Consider the following 24,422-nt stretch of genomic DNA (forward strand, 5'->3'; position numbering starts at 1 on the left):
AAATTTCAAAGATTTTCTGACAGAAATAGAGTCCGAATATGAAGACGTTCAATTTCACATTCAAGTGCGCTGGTTAAGCCGAGGAAAGGTGATAAAACGTTGTGTTTTTTTTATTTGAGACACAAAATTGAAATATGACGGAAAAATCAAAACAAGTGCCACTACTGAACGACCCATCATGGTAGTGGGATTTGGCTATTTTATAAGAATCACATCACACCTAAATGAACTCAACATCAAACTACAAGGGAAAGACAAATTGATTTCGCATGTGTATGCTGACATATGTGGTATCCAAACTGGAGTAAGAGGTGCATCTTGTCCATTTTCTAACCTGTACCACTCTACAAAATGATAAGCAGCTAAATATGTCTTTCCCCAAAGAAAAAATGATACGACTTCTGAGGCTCTTGATGAATAATTTCAGTGAAAGATTTGTAGAATTTCAGAATTTGAAAAATGAAATCCGTCTTTTTAAAAATCCATTCGATGTGTCAAGTGCTCCGAGAGATCTGCAACTGGAACTGATTGACTTACAAAGCCAGACATCCCTGCTTGACAAATTTCAAGTGATACATACTGTTGACTTCTACTCCATGTTACCTGCAGAAACTTTTCCAAATCTTCGAAAACAAGCGTTGAGAATGAACACAATGTTTTCAAGCACTTATTTGTGTGAACAAACGTTCTCAATGATGAAACGGGCGAAAAACATGTGACATAATCGCCTCTCGGATGAACATCTAGATTCAGTGCTCCAACTTGGTGTTTCCTCTATGCAGCCAGATATTCAGAATAAACTGTATGCATCACATTAATTTAAGTAGATCCACAAATAACAAGATTACAAAGAGAGTTTGTGTTACACAAACTCAGAGGCGGCCCCCATCGAAGTCGGATCCCTGTCGGATCTGCATATTCGCAAATAATATTCAAGAAGTGATTTAATTTTGATGTAAAATGTTTTACATGTTTCGGATGTTCCTTCAGAGTTGAAGATAATTACTTCCTAGTCCAAACCTCCCGCAGGACGACGGGGGATGGGAGCGGGCAGGGTTTGAACCCTGGACCATCCATAAATCTGAACGACAGTCTAGCGCGAAAACCGCACGACCAGGCAGCCATCCGATGGTCAAAAGTAATAATGTTTCAAAGATTCATTTGCCGTAAATTTAAATTTAAATTAAATAAAAAAATAGTAGATTAGTTTTAGTATATTAAAACATTACAATATTGATCAAAACGTTTGGAAATGAATATCTACACTTTTTTTTTACACTTTAAGTTTAGAAATTGAAATTCTACATCTTAATCTAGTCTATTTTAGTCTAAACTAGATCTAGAAATTCTAGATATAGACTCTAAAATAATTTTAATTAGAATATAAATCCAGATATAGATATACTGTAATAAAAATCTAGATCTAGTTTAAAAAATCTAGATTAGATCTAAATCAAGATATCATTCCTTTTTTAAACGCGAGTCACATAACGAGGCTTAATAAACATTACTATACCGAGTTCTTTTTTCATTTGAAGAATTAATTCCATATAACGTCAGAGGAAAAAAAAAACACTACGTCACACGGCCTAGCTAGACTAAAAATCGCCTTCATCGATACGAGCCATTTATCCGAGTGTTCATTGACTTTGGTGCACCCAGCGCGTTTTTTTAGCATTTCATTTAAAGAATTCATTCCATATGACGTCAAAGGAAAAAAAAACACTACGTCACACGGCCTAGCTAGAAAAAAAATTGCCTTCATCATTACGAGCCATTTATCGAGTGTTCATAGACATTGGTGCACCGAGTGCGTTCTTTTAGCATTTCTTTTAAAGAATTAATTCCATATGACGTCAAAGGAAAAAAAAACACTACGTCACACGGCTTAGTTAGACTAAAATATGTTTTTATTAATACAAGCAATTTTTCGAGGGTTAATAGACATTGGTGCACCGAGTGCGTTCTTTTAACATTACGTTTAAAGAGTCCATTCAAATAACGTCAAAGAAAAAAATTCCATTACCTCACAATAGGCTAGTACCGGTACCATAAAAAAAAATGTCTTTATTTACACGAGATATTTAACGAGGGTTCATAGACATTGGTGCACTGAGTTCTAATAGAATTTATTTAAAAAGGATCAAAGCCGCATTGTTTTTGCGTTTTGTCTGTCAGTCGGTCTGTCCATCATCTTGATATAAAAAAAACAACAACTAAAAGTTATTAAAAATTGATTAACCTTTATTCTACGTTTCAAAACATCGCAATAATTTTTAGGTATGAATACAATTGAAAAATTTATATAATAGATTGTTCCGGATGTTTGTATAAATAGTAAAAGAAAAAGAGAATTTCAGATAAATGAAATACCGTTAATTAAATTTTTTGGATGGTCTCGTATAAAAATTAGATGTACTACAGCCATGTGGAGAGATTTTCATATCTTACTTTGGTGTTTGGATTCTGTTTTCCTTAAAAATCGGAACATAATATTAACGATAATTAGATTTTTTAATGTTTTAGGTAGAAAGTTAAATGTACTGTAAGAGAGTAGTGAGTTAAAATATTTTTCATAAAAATCCGTAAAAACATTATTTCGTAAATAAGAAGATTATTTGTTTATTAATTAGAAGAGGGAGTTCAAACAATTATTTGGCGTTAGTAGATTTTTAAATAAATTCGGAAATTTCTGGCGACGATTTATAAGAAACAAAATCCGGAACTTTCTTTATCGATTACAAAACTTCTATGTTATGTTTTAGCAAAAAAATTAAATGTCTAAAAAGTAATTTTCAGTAATCAATTCTAGTACATTACTTTTTTTTAAAGCCCTGAACAACCTATTGTCGATATTTTAAAAATTTGTTTAAAGATGAAAATACGGAACAATTTGATATTGATAACCAAATTATAGTGACGCATTGTCAAATAATATAAGTATAATATTAGTAAATTATGCGATTTCAAACAATCATTAGGCATAATTCATGTTTTATAAAACAATATCCGGAACATTTTTACACTTAATGAAATATAAGTCAGTATAGAGATTTTGATTTAGCATTAATATGCTATTTACATAAAAAACGGAACAACATATTTTTGATAATGTGTTTTTGCAACGTTTAAGCATGGAAATTGAATGTAATATAAATTAGAAGAGCAAACAAACATTTGTTGGGGTTGATTAGTTTTGCACAAAAAAATCCGGAACAATCAATTTTTAGATACTTAAAACTATTGAGATGTTACGGGAGGAACATTGAAGTGTAAATCAGATTTTCAATAGCTTTTAGAGTTCTAGTTTTTTTTAATCTAATCGTGACGGACAGACCGACCAACAGACAAAACGCACAAAAATAATCTTCTTTTTTTTCGGATGGGGGCACTAAAGAAAAAATAAATAAAATCTGATTTTTTAAAAAAGTTTAAGGAATTGGTTTAGCACCTGTTCATGTAGCGACGTTACGCTACTGCACGAAAATCGCTGCATAAAAAGTCCATTTTAAAAAAATGTGCGTGATATTTACATACAAAGTGCATTATTAGCCTTTATAAACAAACAGAAATGTTTTCTTTTAATTTTAGCAGCTAGTTGACCAGAAAAAACATCGTTAACTATTATTTATATTTGTTGTAAACATTTCCTGTACATTTTAAAAATATATTTGACTTAGTGATACTGAAAATACACAAAAATTGTCCATCTTTGTTAGCATATTGTAGCATTGCCTCCCTTACATTTACTTAATTGTTTTAGAATTGGTGTATTTTTATGAAAAAATCGCTTGCATAATTAATTTTATAAATTAAACAGTTTGCTTTAAGAAAACCAAAAGTAGCCTTTGCACCTAAACTTTTCAAGCCGCATTTAATGATGAAATAATATTTTTCATATCTCTTCTAGTTTTCGAGATCTTAGTGTGACAGACGTCAGACGGACAGACGGACAGACGGACAGACGGACATTTTGCACAAACCTAATAGTGGCTTTTTCCCCTTACGGGGGCCGCTAAAAATTTAAAAATAGCTTAAATGATATGGCCCGCGACACGAATGCCAAAATTTAAAATGGCCCGCAGACCAAAAAAGGTTCGGCATCACTGGTGTAGATGCTAATTTAAATCAGTTATAATATTCTTCTTGTTTAAATACTTTTATTTTTCATTTTTTAACATATAATAATTTAGCCAAGAATGTGTGTATATGTAAATAATATCGTTTTTTTTTTCAAAGACAATGAGCGTCAAGTTTCAAGGAGTCTCAGAGAAAAATTAAAGCAACAAGAAGGAAATCTAGGTAGATATTCACTATGCTAATAAAAATGTTTTTTTATTCTTATTGTAAAACAAAACACAAAAAGTTTTTGAAATCAATCATCTTTTTTTTTCTTCGTACAGTGCAATTGAAAGAAGAGTTGGACAGTCAGAAGAAACACAACGAGCAACTAAATGAAAACATTGGTAGTAACGTAGTTGTTAGTTATTAATAGGAATAATAATGTTATTATAATATATTTCTAAAAAATACTTGTACTAAGACTGCTTTATTGATCCTTATGGAAATTCGTTGTGATTACAAGGACTCGTTTTTTATATAAAGACAACACAACAGAAACATACACATAAATACAACAGACACAACATAAAAAGTTCATTCAGCGACTACACACAGACATCTTGGTCCTTTTCATGTTTCGTGATCAACGGTTGGCGTTGATAAAGTCTGACCGCGTAAGATACGAACGAGTTTTTTAACCGCTCTGTTTTGATTGACAGTAGTCGCCAACTTCGCGACGACTTGACGTAATTATGATGGTGCGGGTGGTTGTTGTCTTCCAAGATTTTTACGATGTTCATAAAGTTCATTTAAATATGTTAATTGGTGCATGTTACTTGATGCCCTTTTATAGTGTTTTCTAGGCAGCGAAACAGTTTAGATGGAGCCTTGCCAACAGGTTATTCCGTATGTTAGCAGATTTAGCATAGTTGCTAAATTATCTAAGATCTTCTTATTTATTTTAAAGCTATTGAGTTTGTATAGAAAAAATAATTGCTAGGCTGTTTTCTTTGTCAGTTCCAAGGTGGTTTTTCCAGGAGAGCTTGTTATCTATGATGATATTTATATGACTTCACTTGTTGTGTCAATGTAGTCTCTATCTGGAGTTCGTGAATCATCTGTTTTTTCTTTCTGAAATCTATTATAAAATCTTTAGTTTTTGTAACATTCAGTTCTAGAAAGTTATCAGTGTACCAGTTTCTAAACTCTTCTATCGTGCTTCATGTAATGTAATGAATATTAATTATATTAGAAAACTAGACGTTTGATAAATTAGTGTCTCACCAAGATAGAACAGAAGTTCAAGTTTTCGGAAGTCGATCTTAAAGCCCTAGACCAAATTATTCAACCTTTCTAAATCCGGTTTAAAGTAGGCTGAATAAAATAGCAACGGCACTAGTTGTTTTTTTCCTTATAAAGAGTAAAATGTCATTATCGATTGTGAGAAAGATCGATCTGTTCAATGGCAAAAGAAAACAGACTTGATTGTTATACCATCTGATAATTGGTCAGCGCTGTTTGCTTGTTTTGACTTTGAGTAGGTCGTAACAACAGATGGCGGACAAGGTAAACAGAATGAGATTCCCATAGACTTATATATATACTACTCTAGACTGGACATTGAGATTTTTTAACACTACAAAAAATGTCATGAAAATTTTTTTCGAAAGTTGGATCAAAACGTTGTTTTGTAAAGTAGTTAAAAGAAGTAATTTTTTTTTCAACCCTTACTTATGTAACATATAATTTAATTTTTAGATCTAGATCTAGTAAATGAACATCAAAATTAAGAGTACTCTCGTCTTATAATTATTATTTTGCAATTTTTAGATACATAATAAATGTATTGCTCGAGATATTATATAAGTTAAGATAAGATAAGATAAACGTTTATTAACATCGACAAATGTTAAGGACATAATAATTACACATTTTTTAACTTTTCTAATCATGTCATTTAGTGAAATAAAAAAAAACTCCTTAGTTAAGTGTTCTGCGTTATAAGAGTAGGTCACGCAGTTGAGAAAGTAATATGAAAAACTACATATTAATTGTTGTTTTAAATTATGTTCTACTTATATGCATATTAAATAGATTTTTTCTCTTTAAAAATGTAAGTAAACTTTTTTTAAGTAAATAAAATTGTTAGTATACATTTGAAAAAACATTTTGACAGAAAAATCTGAAACCGTTAGCATACATGTGTTAAAAAATATGGTGAACTGTCATCTATTTTACTAAATAGCCTTCCGTGTTTGTTACTATTAATAGTGAATAATTGTAAAAAAAAAAGTGTATTTTTATGATAAAAAAACTGCTTGCATAAAAGTTATATTTTCAGAAAAAACAAGATTACAAAGAGAATTTGTGTTATGAAACGAAATCAGAGGCGGCACCCGTCGGAGTCGGATCCCGATCGCATCGGCCTATTCGCAAGGAATATTCAAGACGTGATTTAAGTTTGATGGTCAAAAGTAATAATATTTCAAAGATTTATTTGCCGTTGTAAAAAATGTTTTTTTCTGTTTTACATGTTTCGGGTGTTTCTTCTAAGTTTAAAATAATTAACTTCTCGCTGGACGATGGAAGATGACAACGAGCACGGGATGAACCCTGTCTGGTCGTGCATTTTGTGCGCTGGACTGTCGTTCGGATTTATCGGTGGTCCCTGGTTCAAACCCTGCATGCTCCCATCCCTTGTCGTCCTACGGGAGGTTTGGACTAGGAAGTAAACTATCTTCATCTCTGAAGGAACATTCGAAACATGTAAAACAAACAAACAACCCGGGACAGTAGAGATAAATAGTTCAGTACGCTAACAGCATTACCAGGCATTTCTCTTAACTTAATAATAAACTAATATCCTATTATTGATAAAGCAATATATTACACATTACGGCATGACCTCTATAGGATATGTACAATATGTGAGACGAGAGATTTTAGATAACCTTTCAGCATTGACTTGTAATTAAAAACAAAAAAAAAAAAGAAAAGAACAGATAAATCGTGCTTGTACTTCGATGTCTCAACTGTTCTGTTGTCACAGATTAATAATAAATTACTGTAGACGATACTAATTAATAATTAGTGATGGGCAAAAGTTAACTAAAAAGTTGCTAACTTTTAGTTTAACTAAAAAAAATTAGTTAAGGCCAAAGTTTAATTTTAAAAAAATAGTTTAGTTAAAATCCTAGTTTAATTAATTTTTTTTAGTTACAAACTAAAAAGTTTAATTACAAATTTTACAAACTTTTTTAACATACATACGGTCATACCAATAAATATTTAGATATATGTAATTCGGAGAATATATATAATGAATGATAGAGAGGAGAATAAACTAGATGGTGCACAGGTCACTAGAAAGCCTTTTGACCTTTACCCTATAATGGCCACTATTCCCGCCTTTAAAAAAAAAATACACGTGTTCATTATATTTCTAGCAAGTTTCGCTGCTTGATAAATCCGGATAATTCCTTGCTTCTATAGAATTTTGCTTTACTATAGATCTAAAAGAAATGTCGTTTCTTTTTATTTTAAAACTTTTTACTAGATAGATCTAAAGTTAGAGTCTGGTGACGTTTAGTCTATTAGTATTATTCTATTACTACTATTACTATTAGATCTATAGTCATAATAGTCTATATTCAATTATTTTAGTCTCTTAGTCTTAAGTAGAGTCTAACTCTTAGTAGTCTTAGTCTTAGATCTAAATGTAAATTTAAAATTATAAGTCAATAATATAGATCTATTAGTTTAGAAATTCTACTATTCTAGAATTAGAGTCTAGATTAGATCTAGATTCTAGATATATCTAGAAAATTCTAGATCACTTATTAGGCCTATACTAAGACCTAAGATGCAAAGATGATAGATAGATCTATAATATTGTTGTAACTCTGCCTTGCACCAGTGCTTGAGGTGCGCACTAGCGCACTAGTGAACGTAAACAGGAAGAGACTAGAACGGAGATAATAACATGGCATCAGGGATTGTGAAGAGTGTGAATGTTTGGGAAACTAAGAGGCCAACTTTAATGCTGCCTGAAGGTTGTAGTAAGGACCTGGAGCGAAGTGGGGAAGGCTGTCGTTGGTCCACATTCGGGTTAAGTAGCAAAGGACTGGTATACTTAGTAGTAAGACTCTGAGGAAGCTGAAGGATGAATCATCATGTGACGTGTTTACCCTAGTGAATAAACACAACTATTATTTCCTGTTAAACTGTGTTGAGTTGCATGCCTATTCGTTGAGTGCCTAACCTAGAGTTACAGCAATATTAATGACTATAATAGGCCTACTAATAATAGTCGTCACTATACTTAACTATACTAGATCTAATACGAAATTAACTAAATCTAGACTAGATCTCATCTACTTCTATTATAATTATACTTATATCTACTATCTAGATCTATTAGATCTAGATCTAGTAGGTCTATTATCTACTAGAGTATATTATATAGTATATTATAGATCTAAATACCCATATCTTGTTATAATCATAATTATAATAATCTAAAATCTCTAGATAGATCTAGAGTTAGGCCTAAGATATCTACTAGACTCTATTTAGATCTAGTAGTAGTAGTAGTAACTAGTAGGCTATTTCTTAAATTATTTTTAGATTAAAATATTAATTATTTGATCTTGGTCTAGTAGCTAGATCTAATTCTAGATCCAGATTATATTTCTGATCATTTCGTTTGTAGAAGATATTAGATCCAGAATATTCTAGAATCTAGAGTTAGTTAGCGAGTCAACATGCAGTTTTATCATTACTTCTAAAAAGGTAACTTATATTAGAACTTGGACAATTACTTCTAATTTCTTTCTATAATAGTATCATTCTAGTCTAATCTAGTGATTCTATTAAAATCTACATCTATCCCATAAAGACATTTAAATCTTTTTTCATGTGCACAAATAAATGTTTATTACATTTTGTTAAAGAGATTGGTTGTTGTTTATATTTTTCATTTTTGGCTGTTTCGTCCTTAAAAAAGGTCAAAATAGTTAGTAAAAGTTTAACTAAAGTTTCTTAGTTTAGTTTAACTAATTTTTTCAATCTGTGATTAACTAAAAGTTTAATTACTTTTTTTTAGTTCAAACTTAGTTTTAGTTTAACTAAAAAAAAATAGTTTAGTTCCCATCACTATTAATAATGATAATAACGAGACTGTCTTTATCAACGTAGACATATATAACTAACTTTTTATTTCCGTCCGATCCTTTGCTTTCGCACAAAACATAAACAACAAAAATGACGTAAATTTTATATATATATTCATATAATATTAGCACATCCTTCCTTTTGAAGCTATTATCACATCCTTCCTTTTAAAGTTCTTAAGACTTATATTTACAAGGAATTTTGACAACTCGACCACTTCTGGTAGTCTTGACCGGCACAACAAGTTCTCTAGATGTTGGTTTATAATTGTCTGTTTCGTTTGTTCTAACAGTTTGCTGTTCATTGTCTTCGTCGGTATCATAGTATCCAGAGATGTCTTCTTCGTAGCTCTTATTTAAAAACCGTTGATTTCGTCTGTATGTTTTTCCATCATTTGTCTTTATGATGTAAGATCTGGGTGATGGATGTTTCTTAATGACAACTGCTTTCTGCCATGTTTGTCCAAGACGAACTCCCCGACAGAGTAATCTTTAGGTAACCTTGCTTTTGCATCGTATTTGACTTTGCGTTTCATCTGTCGTTCGTTGAGTAATGTCTCTGCATTTTCAGCTACCGAGGGTTTCAATAGTTCGGGATCAGTTGGAATGATTTCCCTGAGTCTTCTACTCATCAGCAGTTGTGATGGCGAATAAAGCAGTCCGCTTATCGGAGTATTTCTATTCTCGAGCATAGCGAGATATGGATCTTTCCCACTTTTGTATTCTTTGTTGAATATCTGCTTTACGATACCAACATACACCTCACTTTGTCCATTTGATTGAGGGTACCTGGGGCTTGATGTTGTTATCTTGAAACCCCATTCAGAAGCAAACTCTCTATATTGATAGCTATTGAATGGCGTATTGTCACTCACTATTTCTTCTGGTATGCCATGTCTAGCAAAAATACCTTTCATTGCGCTGATAACACATTCTGCTGTTTTGTTCTCCAGTCGTTTTATTTCAGGGTATTTAGAGAAATAATCCACAACCAGCAAATAGTCATTGTTTCGCCATTCAAACAAATCTGTCGCAACCTTTTTCCATAGTCTGTCTGGTACAGCATGAGGTAGCAATTTTTCCTTCACATTATTTCTTTTGAACGTTGCACATGTTGCGCATTTCATTTTTGTCGAAAAAATATCTTTGGACAATCCTGGCCAAAACACACTCTGTTTTGCCTTCGATCTGGTTTTCTCAAGACCAAAATGACCTATGTGCAACTTGTCGAGAATTTCATTTCTCATAATTAAAGGAATTATAATTCTGTTCTTATAAAACAATATTCTATTTTATTCATGAATACTGTCCTTAAATGACCAATACACTTTCACTGTTTCATGAACTTGAGTTTTTATCTTTGGCCAACCTTCTCTGACATAACTACTTACAGGTTTTAAATTAGCATCAGATTCAGTTTTCCTTCTAATTTCAATAATCTTCTGATCACTTCTCGGAAACTGTGCTGTCGCGCTATGAGTTCTTATAACCATGGCATCATTTGAATTTGATTGATCTTGACCACTGATGTACGCACGCGATAACGTATCAGCTATTTGCATTTTTCAACCTGTAGTGTAAGTTACTGTTAATTGATATCTCAACAGTCTTAACATCATCAAATGAAGTCTTGGTGAAATCTTGTGTAAAGGCTTCGTCACAATAGTTTGCAAAGGTTTGTGATCTGATTGTACAGTCACAGTTCTTCCAAAACTATAATGGTGAAAATGTTTAGCTGCAAACACTATAGCTAACATTTCCTTTTCTATTTGTGCATATCTGCACTCTGTTTCTGTCAATGATCTTGACGTATACGCAACTGGTTTGTCTTCTTGCATTAAACATGCTCCCAACCCTTTAGAAGAAGCGTCACACTGAATAGTAACTGGTTTTTCAGGGTTAAACAATTGCAGAACTGGAGCTTCACTAAGTGTTTACTTTATTAGTTGGAAAGAATTTTCTTGCTCTGCATACCACTACCACAATACATCTTTCTTTAGCAATTCACGCAATGGACTGGTAATTGTTGGCATGTTTGGAATGAAACTTGACAGAAAGTTCAACATCCCTAGCAGTCTTTGAATTCCTGTTCGATCTGTTGGTGCTGGCATCTCCATTATTGCTTTGATTTTAGCTGGATCTGGACGAATACCATCTGCTCCAATTTGTCTTCCGAGATAATTAACACCACAAAGTTTATATTGTATCTTGTTCTTGTTGAACTTTACATTGTTCTTTCTAGCTCTCTCCAGAAAATTTTCAAAAATTTGCTCATGTTCTTTTTCATCTTTTGCTGCAATCAGCATGTCATCTGACATGATATGTACACCTGGGATGTCTCCGAATATTTGATAAGCACGTTTCTGTAATACTTCACTAGCTGAGAATATACCAAAAGGCATTCTCAAGAATCTGTATCTTCCAAACGGAGTATTGAATGTACCTAAATAAGAGCTTGGTTCATCCAACTCCACTTGCAAATATGCATCCTTTTGATCAAGTATACTAAACACTTTTGCTGCTCCCAGTAAACTATTGATTTGATCAAATGTTGGTATAGTGAAGTGTTCTCTCATTATATATTTGTTCAGTTCTCGGGGATCTAAACACAACCTCAAAAAATTATCTTCTATTGGTTCATCCACTTCTGTGATCACTCCATCTTGATGCATTTGTGTGAGTTTTCTTTTCAATTCTTCATAGAGTGATGATGCAACTTTGCGCGCACATTGAATAACTGGTTTAGCAGTTGACGTCAGTTTAATGTGATACTTCATTTTGTATGTACCGATTCCTTCGAATACTTGCTTTTATTTTTTCCATCAACACTTGTGGAACTTCATTTTGTTGCTTGACATCGTGTACTTCGACATTTCTCTTTGCCTCAATTAGTTTTAAAGCAATAGATGTCTTCAAACCTAGTATAGGATTTATACTTTTCTTGATCACGTACAGATCATCTTTAACTTCCACATCGCCGACTTTAAATGTGACCGATGCATCTCCCTTCAGTTCTAATGCTTCATCCCCCAATGCTCGTAGGGTAGTATTTGAATGCTTTAACTGAGTATCAGTTTCTAAAGTGTTCCACGTTGACTCTGATATCACATTTGCTTGTGCTCCTGTGTCAATCTTCATTTTGACTATTTTTCCCATAATATTGACATCAACCATCCAAACTTTGACATTGTTGTCAGTACCAATTGCCTCAAACCATAACTCATTTACTTGGCTTGCCTGACTTTCATCTTCCAGTGAATCAACAGCCTTAAAGTGTTTCGAAGGACATTTTACAGCGAAATGATTTCTCTTTTTACATTTTCGGCATGTCTGTCCGAATGCTGGGCAATTGTATTTTCTGTGAGATCCACCACAAGATCTGCAATCTCTAATGATACTTTTACATGATTCTTTGCCATTTTTCCCTGTGAGGTTTTGACTGGCTTTCTATCTTCTGTCTTCTTTAATTTATAAGCAGCATCCACATGTAGTCCTTTCATGTCTATGATTTGGTTCCGGGTATGCTCGTCAGCACGAATTATGCTTGCTGCTTTCTCTAAAGTTTCGTCTACATCTCTCAGAAGTCTCTCTCTCACTCGATCCGACTGTATGCCACATACCAATCGATCTCTGATGAGTTCATCTCGAATGTTGTCAAACTTGCATTCTTTTGCCAAATTCTTTAAATCAGTATAATACTGTTCAAACGTTTCTCCGTCTTTCTGCTTTCTTGAGAAGAATTTAAATCTGTCATACACAGTGTTGGACTTAGGCAAAAAATGATTCTCAAACCTTTCAATTACTTTGTCTACTGTCTAATCTTCACATACTTGAAAAGTATTGTAGATGTCTCGAGCGGGTTCACCGATCAAGTGTAACAATAAAGCTTTCTTCACTGGCTCGGACTTCGTATTCTTTTCAGTGGCGACCATAAACAGTTCAAAACTTTGTCTCCATTTTTTCCATCTTTCAGATAGATTACCGTCTAGTGACAACTGTTTAGGAGGATCAAATAATTCCATTATTCGTACAGATTCTAGATTCTATGTCTAGATCTAGATCTAACAACATGAAATAACGACACCACAAAAAAAATGTACTTTTAGCAATTTAGAAACCACAAGATCTAGAATCTAGATCTACCTGTTACCAGCAATGTGACACTAGATTTGACACCTAATCTAACACCAGATCTGACACAAGATCTGAAACCAAATCTGATAGCATGTTCTGTTGTCACAGATTAATAATTAGTAACGTCTACAGTAATTTTTTATTAATCTGTGACAACAGAACATCAACACAGTTAGGCCTATCAACGGAGATATCGGCATTTTCATTTAAATGGAACTAGATTGAGGATGTAGATCTACCTAAATAAAACGTCTGATTTAGCACTCTTAAGATCCATATCTTATCTTATCTTATATAATACAGACGTTACTTCAAAAAAGAAGATGATTACGTCCTACGCGTCATGCATTTAGTCATGCATATTAACCAATGACTTAAATTCTGCCAAGTCACTGGTTTTCCTGGCTAGCTCAGGCAACCCATTCCATGCTCTAATAGCACTAGGGAAGAAGGAGTATTTGTACAAATTTGTCCTAGCATATGGGACGAGGAATGTGCCTTTATCTTTGTGTCTTTCAGAGTATTTTATTAAATTTTGTTTTTGTATTTGAAGATTATGGTTCAGTGTTTTATGTATGATTGCTACTTTACTTTTGAGCCTTCTGTCCTGAAGGCTTTCTAAATTTAGTGATTTTACTAAAGGTGTTACTCTAGTCAAATGTGAATATTCGTTTGTTATGAATCGCACTGCTCTATTTTGTGTCTGTTCCAGTTTCTTAATGTTTTCTTGAGTTGAGGGGTCCCAAACGGAGGATGCATATTCTATTATTGGCCTAACCAAGGTTAAATAACATTTTAGTTTTATGTTCTTATTTGATTTATAGAAATTTCTTTTAATAAATCCTAATGCTTTGTTTGATTTTTTTGTAGTTTCATCAATATGTGGATTCCATGATAGTTTTTCATTTATTATAACACCTAGGTATTTTGCGTTTTTAGTCTGTGTTACTGGTTTGCCATGAATAAGATAAGTGGAATTAATTTGTTTTAGTTTTTTTGTTACTCTTAACAACTGACATTTTTCTGGGTGGAAAGACATGCTCCAATTTGATTCCCATTTCTGTAATTCATCTAATTCTCTTTGTAAAATATATGTGTCTTGTGTTGTTTTTATTGTTCTATATATTATGCAATCGTCTGCAAATAATCTGACTTTTGTTCCTGAAGTAATGCAATTTGGTAAATCATTTATGTAAATTAAAAATAGTAGTGGACCTAAGACTGTTCCTTGAGGTACGCCTGAGTTTACTGTTATTGGTGTTGATTTAGAGCCATTTATTATTACAGTTTGTTCTCTCCCTATCAGATCTACTAGATCTAGATCTAAAATATAAATTTGGAATAATGTAGCAGTAATTTAGATAAGATTTATGTAAAAAAAATCCTACACAATCTATTAATAGACTAAATGCAACATTAAATTTAAAAATAGTAGATTAGTTTTAGTATATTATAACATTGCAATATTGATCAAGAAGTTTGGAAATCAAAATCTACATTTTAAGTCTAGAAATTGAATTCTACATCGATCTAGTCTATATCAGTCTAAATTAGATCTAGAAATTCTAGATCTAGACTTTAAAATGATTTTAATTACAATATAAATCCAGATCTAGCTAAATTATAATAAAAATCTAGATCTAGTTTTAAAAATCCAGACTAGATCGAAATCAAGATATCATCCCTTTTTTAAACCCGAGTCACATAACGAGGCTTAATAAACATTACTATACCGAGTTCTTTTAGCATTTCATTTGAATAATTAACTCCATATGAAGTCAAAGAAAAAAAAAAACACTACGTCACACGTCCTAGACTAATAAAACACATTCCGAAGCAGGACGTTTTGGCGCCGCCGTTTTGGCCCCGCCGTTTTGGCGCGAAGGTCGTTTTGGCGCCAGCCGTTTTGGCGACGGGACGTTTTGGCGCGATATACATTAATTTACGTTTATTGTATTATTTCTTTTAAAAGAATTATTCATATCTATGTTTTGCACGAGTGTTTGTGTTAAGACATATTTTTCACGTACTAAATGTAAATGTGTGTTTGTTTTTCACATCATTTTCTTTAATAAACATTTTGGCTTGTGTATGTGTGTTTATTAAGAGGCACACTTTTATTTTTAAAAAGTTTTTTAAGATATTACTTTAAAATAAAAAAAAAATAAATAAAAAACAAAATGAAACGATGATAGACTAAAAATTGATGCAATTATTTGTTTACATTAACATTGGTTTGTTTAATGATTCTTTTGTCTGTGTCAATATACTTTTTTCGTTTAGAAAGCGGCTGGTCTCCCCGGATATATTGTTCATATATAACGTCACGGCCTTTCTGGACAGCTCGTATTCCATCAATGAATTTCCATATGGATGGGTGGCTCATTCCAAACTCGGCTTGTAGTCGCCGATGTGCTGCTTCCTCAAAATTGTTTGTTCGATTATCCCCATTGAGTGTTCTCTGATAGACAGACCACATAGGAGGAGGAAACAGAGCACATCGTCGAGTTCTACTGTGGTTTAGACGTCCAATATAAGTGTCCTCAAACCAGTTGATTATCGGAGTAAGATGTAAAGGCAACTTATTTGCCAAAGTTTCAACAGCCATATCCAAGTCCTCGATGGGAACAAATGCTAATGCAACTATCATTCTAGCTACCAAAGCAAATTCTGGATCATTGTTGTACATTGAAAGAATATTTTCATCTGCCAATTTCTTTCGCATATTTTTTGTCAGATGAAACAAGCAGCCATGTATTGCACATAACGGATATGTTGACTGAAGAGCTCGATAGCAGCCTGCTCAAAGTTTATAGAAACAGATGAAGGGTTAAGATCTGGCCACAACTCTTTCACTAATTCAAACATGATTAGTGAATGGTCCAAACTACGCGAGCTTATAAAGACGTAGGGGCGAAGAGATTGAGAGAGAGGGGTAAACTTTGGGCCGCTCTCGGAATTAAAGATTAAGGATTATAAATTCGCACCTAGGGATGTCAAGTGGAGTGCTAGAAACAGATTATCGTCTTACGCTTGAGAGAGGGGAGGGGTGGAGGAAATAGTATATACAAGGAGTGAAATGTGAGCAGAAGAGAGGAGGCGGGATAGGTGTCACATTTAATGACCATTCCCAAGGAGATGATCGCCAGACGCATGACGCCAACGACCAGTGCTCGGTGCTGGTCTTGTCTTCATTTGTTTATCTCTACCTGCGTCAATGCGAGATGTGTTACAGTGTGACACTTAGCTAATTCGTATATTACACTAATGTCAAATAAAAAACAAAATCTTTTGGAAAGAAATCCAAAACTGTCATCCAGTGCGATTAGCAGAACTCACATATAGCATGTCATTACCATTCAGGAATCTGACCTATTATAGGCCTATATTCATGAAATAAGCAAAACCTTTATAATTAATAAAAAAACAATTCGCTGAACGGTGTTAGAATTCATACTATACATACAATATTATGGTAGAGTCAAATAAACATTATTATAAAAGTTACGTGCGTATTAAATTATCGTCAAATGATATCTCGCGCCAAAACGTCCCGTCGCCAAAACGGCTCGCGCCAAAACGTCCCGTCGCCAAAACGGTGGGGCCAAAACGGCGGCGCCAAAACGTCACGTACCGAACACATTCATCAATACGAGCCATTTATCGAGTGTTCATAGACATTGGTGCACCGAGTGCGTTCTTTTAGCATTTCATTTAAAGAATTCATTCCATGTGACGTCAAAGTAAAAAAAAAACACTACGTCACACGGCCTAGTTAGACTATTTTGGTGTTTGGAAGTTGTTTTCCTTAATTAAAAATCAAATATTAATATTAATGGAAAATTAAATGTAGGTTAGAGAGAAGTGAGTTAAAATATTTTTCATACAAATCCGGATCATTTTTACACCTAATGAAATATAAGTCAGTATAGAGATTTTGATTTAGCATTTATATGCTATTTACATAAAAAAGCGGAACAACATATTGTTGATAATATGTTTTTGCAACGTTTTAGCATGGAAATTGAATGTAATATAGATTAGAAGAGCAAATAAACATTCTTTGGCGTTGATTAGTTTTGCAAAAGAAATCCGGAACAATTAATTATAGATACTAGAAACCATTGAGATGTTACGGGAGGAACATTAAAGGGTAAATGAGATTTTCAATAGCTTTTAGAGTTATTTTTTTATCTAAACGTGACGGACAGACCTTCCGACAGACAAAACGCACAAAAATAAGTTTCTTTTATTCTGATAGGACACTAAATAAATAATAAATAAAATCTGATTATTTTTAAAATTTTCAGGGAACTGATAGCATCATATTTTGAAGATACCTGTCACGCTACTGCACGAAAGTCGCTGCATGGATAGTCCATTTTCAAAAATGTGCGTGATATTTACATACAAAGTGCAGTCTTAATCTTTATAAACAAACAGAAATATTTTTTCTTTTAATTTTAGCAATTAGTTGACCAGAAAAAACAGCTTTAACTAATATTTATATTTGTTGTGAACATTTCTTGTACAGTTTATAAATATATTTGACTTAATGATACTGTTGTAACTCTTGGGTAGGCACTCAACGTAAAGGCAGGCAATTTAACACAGTGTAACAGGAAAAAAAGATAGGTGTTTATTCACTAGGACAAACACATAGCATCCTTCAGCTTCCTCAGAGTCTTTCTACTAATTTACCAGTCCTTTAGAGAGCAACCTGAATGTGGACCAACGACAGCCTTCCCCGCTTCGCTCCAGGTCCCTTCTGCAACCTTCAAGCAGCACCAAAAGCTGGCTTCTTAGTTTCCAAACATTCAGACTCTTCACAATCCCTGATGCACTGTTATTCTCTCTCTCCTAGTGTCTTCCTGTTTACGTTCACTAGTGCGCTAGTGCGCACCTCAAGCACTGGTGCAAGGCAGGGTTAAAACACTACCCCCACCTTAGTCTTTTCGTCCCGAAAAGAAATATGTTCACGGTTGATCAATGCAGGTGGAGGTCGGTCAGTGGGAGTCACAGATTGCATGGAGCGTGCTCCCCACAAAGCGATCCACACTGCTCTCTGCAGGTGCCGTTTTCTCCTTCTCCAGTTGACCAAGTTTCTTTCGACACGATCTCGCAAACGTGGCCTCTCCATCCTGGCGGTTGTCGCTGGCGTCAGCCACCTGACACATCGAGTTGTAGTGACAGCTCTTGTTGTTGTTAATGCAGTTGATTCAGAACTGCGCTTCATCAGACCCTTTCTAAGGATGACTCGTGAAAGAGCTGTAGACCCACATGAAGCCACGCTGTTTAACAAACTGTCAGCCTCAGCCGTTTCAGGGAGAATTGTCTGTAAGGCACCTTTACGAAGTTTCAGGTGCAAAAGTCCATCAGCTGCAGGGTTCTTCTGACCACCTTCAGAGCCTCTCTCGCTGGTGAAAACAGAAGTATCGAAGTCCACTGGTTTCAGACCCTGTTGATGGGTTTCTTGACATTTGCACTCCCTTCGTGAAGCACCGCATGTACAGTTGTTGCTTACCGCCTGAATGCAGCAATTAAAATTCAAGTTCCCCTCGTAGGCACTGGCAGATCGACAGGGGTCCATAAGGTCCAAAGTGACAGGCTCTAACGCAGGCTCAAAGTTTTCCTGCTCCGTCCAGGTCGTTGTTGCACTCAAAGCTGGTACAGCAAAAGTTTCAGTCGCGTAGCAGACTTCTTCTATTGCTTCGACTGTCTCTTTCTGTTCATCTTTGTGCTTCTTGTTAAGATTGACGCATTCTTTGTAACTATCAGTACAGCCACAGTCTTGAATGAGTAACGGTTCATTGTTGTTGAATGATGTTAGACTCCTCTCTCTTACAGGATTGATCTGGCCTTGCACGTTACGTATCAGTTTGTCCATAGAATGATTCACCGAATCCTGGAAGGTACTAAGTTCACTTAACCAGTTCTGCATGGTGTTCAGCACCTCACCAATATCTGGTTCTATCTCAAACAGGTATATTTCCGGATCCTCCCCTTCATCAACAAGAGCCTTCCAAAGACTGGCTCTCATTTTTTCTTTGGCACAGAAGATCCTCAGCTTCCTGGCTAGGAGCTCCTCTTTTAACTGTTTACAGCTAAGTTCATCTAGCTTCCTCAGCGTTGTCATTGTTTCCTTTCGTTGAGCTGCCTAAATCCCACTTCTGACACCAATTGTTGTAACTCTTGGGTAGGCACTCAACGTAAAGGCAGGCAATTTAACACAGTGTAACAGGAAATAAAGATAGGTGTCTATTCACTAGGACAAACACATAGCATCCTTCAGCTTCCTCAGAGTCTTTCTACTAATTTACCAGTCCTTTAGACAGCAACCCGAATGTGGACCAACGACAGCCTTCCTCGCTTCGCTCCAGGTCCCTTCTGCAACCTTCAGGCAGCACCAAAAGCTGGCTTCTTAGTTTCCAAACATTCAGACTCTTCACAATCCCTGATTCACTGTTATTCTCTCTCTCCTAGTGTCTTCCTGTTTACGTTCACTAGTGCGCTAGTGCGCACCTCAAGCACTGGTGCAAATCAGGGTTACAACTGTTAATTATGATCTAGGTTCACAGTCAGCAATAAACAAACAACAACCATTAGTGTCATGGCGGAGAATGATACTTTATTATATTGAACGCGTGCACCTTTGCGCACCATATCAACATCCCCTTTTCTTTCAAAAAAAAAATAAAAAAATAAAACATTTCGGGGAGTATCATAGAAAAAAAATAAAACAAAACCACAACATAAACAACTAAACATAACATACATGTATACGCTTCAATCAATATGAAACATATCACATTTAAAAATCAACATTCAATAGTTCATTAAGACACATAGTCATTGAATCTTGTCGGTTTCTTTAACTGATCCCTTGGTCGCAGGGAATGATGAGTTGATGAGTGGCGAACGTGTTGATCCTGAGTTCTATTGTCCTGTATGTTGTTATCAGTATCGGGAAATATATCTTCTTCTGTTTCTCTGTTCGGGTTAATATGCACTCTGTTTCTTTGGTACACTGCACCATTGTCACCTCGAATAATGTAAGCTCTCTGATTGACTTGAGACTGGACTCTTCCACGTCTCCATGTAGGGTCATTAGGAGATTGGAAATGGACCATCTGTCCACTTTTCAGCTGACTTAAATTTCTTGACCTCTTATCATAAGATGCTTTTACACTCATCTGACGTTTTTCTTTCCTTCTCATAGTGTTCTCTTGACATGTAGAAATCTTAATGTTACTCCTTTTGTTTGGTATCAGTGTTCGAGTCATCCGACCAAAAAAGATCTGAACTGGGCTTAGATTTGTGTCTTGCCTTGGAGTATTTCTAAATTCCAGAAGAGCTTCATAAGCATCTGACTTTGATTCTCTAGATTTCTTCATTATGTTCTTCAAAATTTTAACTGCTGACTCAGCCTTTTCATTGGATTGATGGTGTCCTGGAGAAGATTTCAAATGAGTCACTCCCCATTCCATCATAAATTTGGAAAAATATTCCGATGTGAACTGAGGTCCGCTATCAGATATACAAACTTTGGGCACCCCATATCTTGCAAATAAACCTTTCAGTTTCTTTATAATTGCGTGTGTTGTTGTCAACTGCATGTTTTCTACCTCTATGAAATTTGAATAATAGTCCACTATGGCTAGATATTGTTGGTCACACATTTGAAATAAATCAATTCCAATCTTGTCCCACGGATTAGAACCTATTTCGTGCTGTATTAATTCTTCTCTCTGATTTGCTTGTTTATTTTTCTGACAAATGTAGCATGAGTTGGCTATTTCCTGTATTCGAGCTGATAATCCAGGCCAGAAAACTGTTTCTTTTGCTCTTCTTTTCATTGAGTCTACTCCCAGATGTGCTGCATGGAGTTTTTCTTCTATTTCCTTGCGAAGTGATATCGGTATGATTATTTGTTCTCCTTTCAACAGGAGTCCGTCTTCGTATGTTAACATGTCTCTTAGTGAAAAATATTGTTTGAGTTCAGGTAAACTATTATGTTTGTCTGGCCATCCATTTAGGATATACTGAATAAGTGTTTGCATTGTTCTATCTTTCTCTGTCTCGATTCTGACTTTCTCCAGCACTGCATCTGGTATTGCCAGTCCCACTGTATTGACACAAACATCAGGGAGGTCACTCTTTTCCTCTGATGGGTCTCTACTCAAAGTATCAGCTATGAACAAATTTTTGCCTTTGACATATTGAAACTGGATATCGTAACGATAAAGACTCATCATTAGACTTTGTAGCCTTCTCGGAGCAGAACTGAGAGGTTTTTGAAGGATGTTTTCCAGTGGTTTATGGTCATTCTGAACTATTACTGTCCTGCCATACGTATACTGGTCAAAACGTTCCAAACCAACAACCACTGCTAACAATTCTTTTTCAATCTGTGCCCATCTTTTCTGAGTATCAGTTAATGATCTAGAAGCATATGCTATTGGACTGCCATCTTGTAATAACGCTGCTCCTAACCCATTTTGGCTACTATCTGCTTGTAATGTAAGCTCTTTGTTAGGGTCAAAATATATCAATGTGCCCTGAGTCGATATTTTCTGTTTTATCTTGTTGAAAGCTCGTGTGCATTGATCAGACCAAACAAATGGTGTGTTCTTTCTGATCAACTCTGTTATGGGCTGTAAATCTGTCGACAAGTCTGGAACAAATCTTGCAAGATATTGAACCATGCCACAGAATCTTCGGACTGATGAAATATCTTTTGGAGCATTCAAACTTAAAATCGCAGATACTTTGTTCGGGTCTGGTTTTATTCCTGTTTCTGTAATAATATGACCCAAAAAATTAATCTCAGCTGTTCTAAAAACAGACTTTTCGTGGTTCAGTTTAATCTTCTTTTCTTGACATCTCTTCATCAGCTCTCTTAGGTTAATATCATGATTTCTGAGTGCTTCTTCTTTCGTTCTTCCTCTTCCTACCACTATAATATCATCAACGTAATTAAAACAGCCTTTCAGCCTTCTAGTGCTAGATTTAATCGTCTCTGAAAAATTTCAGAACTCACTTTCAGTCCAAATGGTAATCGTTTCCATTTGTATCTACCAAAAGGGGTTATCATTGCTGTCAAATTAGATGACGCTGTGTCTAGTCTGACATGCCAGAAAGCTTCTTGCACATCCAATTTGCTGAATATTTTGGCATCGTTCAAATCTGCCAATATGTCATCTAAAGTAGCAAGATTATAGAATTCCCTTAGTAAAACTTTATTCAGGGCTTGTGGATCTATGCAGATCCTATATTTTCCATTAGCTTTTTCCACAATTGCCATCTGACTCACCCACTCTGTAGGCTCTATCACTGGTTCTATGATTCCTCTCTGCACTAGGGTCTTTAACTCCTCCTTAACTCTTTCTTGTAAAGCAATAGGGATATTTCTACACGGCAGAACCTTGGGCTTAATGCTGCTATCAATCTTTAAAGACATTTCTCCTAAGTCACCCAAATCACCAGTAAACTTTGGACTACAGTCTTCTTCTTGGTTATTCACTACTGATGCTATGAACCTATCTTTATTGACTTTGATTAACTTCATTCTTGTTAAAGTTTCATGACCTAGAAGGCATGCTAGATTATTTGGTACAACTATATATTCCACCTCAAATGTTTCGTTAGTTTTCTCATTTCTCGTCGTTAGAGTGGCTTTCCCTATGGGTCTCATTTCAGTCTTATTCCACATTAGTAATCTTTGCGTTGCCTTTTCTATCTGATTCTTATTTACGTATTTTTCCTGGATGGTATTTACATCAGCTCCACTATCCATTTGAAACCTTACACGGTGACCATTTACTGTCATAACTGCTGTCATCCTTTTCGTTTTGTGGTTCTCCAAAGACATCACCCATTCATTTTTTACCATCATGACATCATCTCTTGTGTCCGACTGTAGCTGTCTTTCATCGTTAGACATATCATCTGACACCTGCTGAATTTTCTTTTTGCACATCACAGCAAAATGATGTCTCCCCTTGCATGCTAGGCACATTTTACCCCATGCAGGGCACTTTTCTTTAATGTATTCGTGAATCCTTCCACAATACCTGCATTTACCTTTCTGAATGTTTGTTCTTGAAGGTGTTGATACTTTCTCAATGATTGGAGGGTCGGCTTGTATTTGTCTCAACTGTTTGTTGGCGGTCTCGTATGCTCTGCAAATATCTCTGCACCTTTCCAATGTGAGACTACTATCTTGTAGCATTTTCATTTTGAGGCATTCATTCATGTCTAATACCAAGAACTACTCTGTCTCTAATCAAGCTATCTTCCAGGCGTTCAAAACAATACGTTTTTGCTAGTCTTCTCAGATTTGTTATGTACTTTTCAATGTCCTCGCCTTCTTGCTGTTCACGCGTATTGAACACATAGCGCTCATAAGTTTCATTCGTTTTTCCAATGCAAAAACTTTCAAATTTGTTCACTATTTCTTCCATCTTTCTTTCTTTTCCCTTCTCAGTTTCAAGACCTTCATATATGTCCATCGCTTTTGTTCCTATAATTGTTATAAAGGTGGCCACTCTGACCTCCTCTGATTCTTCCGACAATTTAATGGCTAACTCATAGTTTCGCCAGCTCCGGTGAAACTTTTGCCAATTAGCGGCCATGTTTCCTTCTACCTCGAGTGGCTCGAGTACAGGAAGGAATTTTTTAGCTGCCATTGCACGGCGTAGCCTTGAATTGTTGCCTATTTATTATTGCAAACAATAAACCTTTATATACTGATTAATGATTACCTCTGATCATTAATATACCGCTGCCACCATGTTAATTATGATCTAGGTTCACAGTCAGCAATAAACTAAACAACAACCATTAGTGTCATGGCGGAGAATGATACTTTATTATATTGAACGCGTGCACCTTTGCGCACCATATCAACAACAACAATACTGAAAATACACAACTTGGTGCCTTTCTTTGTTGACATGTGTAACATTGCTTCCCTTACATTTACTTAATTGATTTAGAATTGGTGTATTTATGTGAACAAATCGCTTGCATAATTAATTTTAAAAACTAAACGGT

At 34.9% G+C, this 24,422-nt stretch overlaps 1 protein-coding gene across 3 annotated transcripts in view; it reads left to right on the plus strand.

The window, feature by feature from the left end:
- LOC129923466 (uncharacterized) overlaps nucleotides 1-24,422 on the plus strand; it is a 106,907-nt gene that overhangs the window by 8,054 nt on the left and 74,431 nt on the right. For all 3 annotated transcript variants that reach the window (XM_056014511.1, XM_056014513.1, XM_056014512.1), the window contains exons 3-4: nucleotides 4,240-4,302; nucleotides 4,404-4,466. In XM_056014511.1, the coding sequence (XP_055870486.1) occupies nucleotides 4,240-4,302; nucleotides 4,404-4,466 (126 nt within the window). The remainder of the gene's footprint in view (nucleotides 1-4,239; nucleotides 4,303-4,403; nucleotides 4,467-24,422) is intronic.

Source organism: Biomphalaria glabrata, chromosome 16 (assembly GCF_947242115.1).
Source record: "Biomphalaria glabrata chromosome 16, xgBioGlab47.1, whole genome shotgun sequence".
NCBI classification, from domain to species: Eukaryota; Metazoa; Mollusca; class Gastropoda; family Planorbidae; genus Biomphalaria; species Biomphalaria glabrata.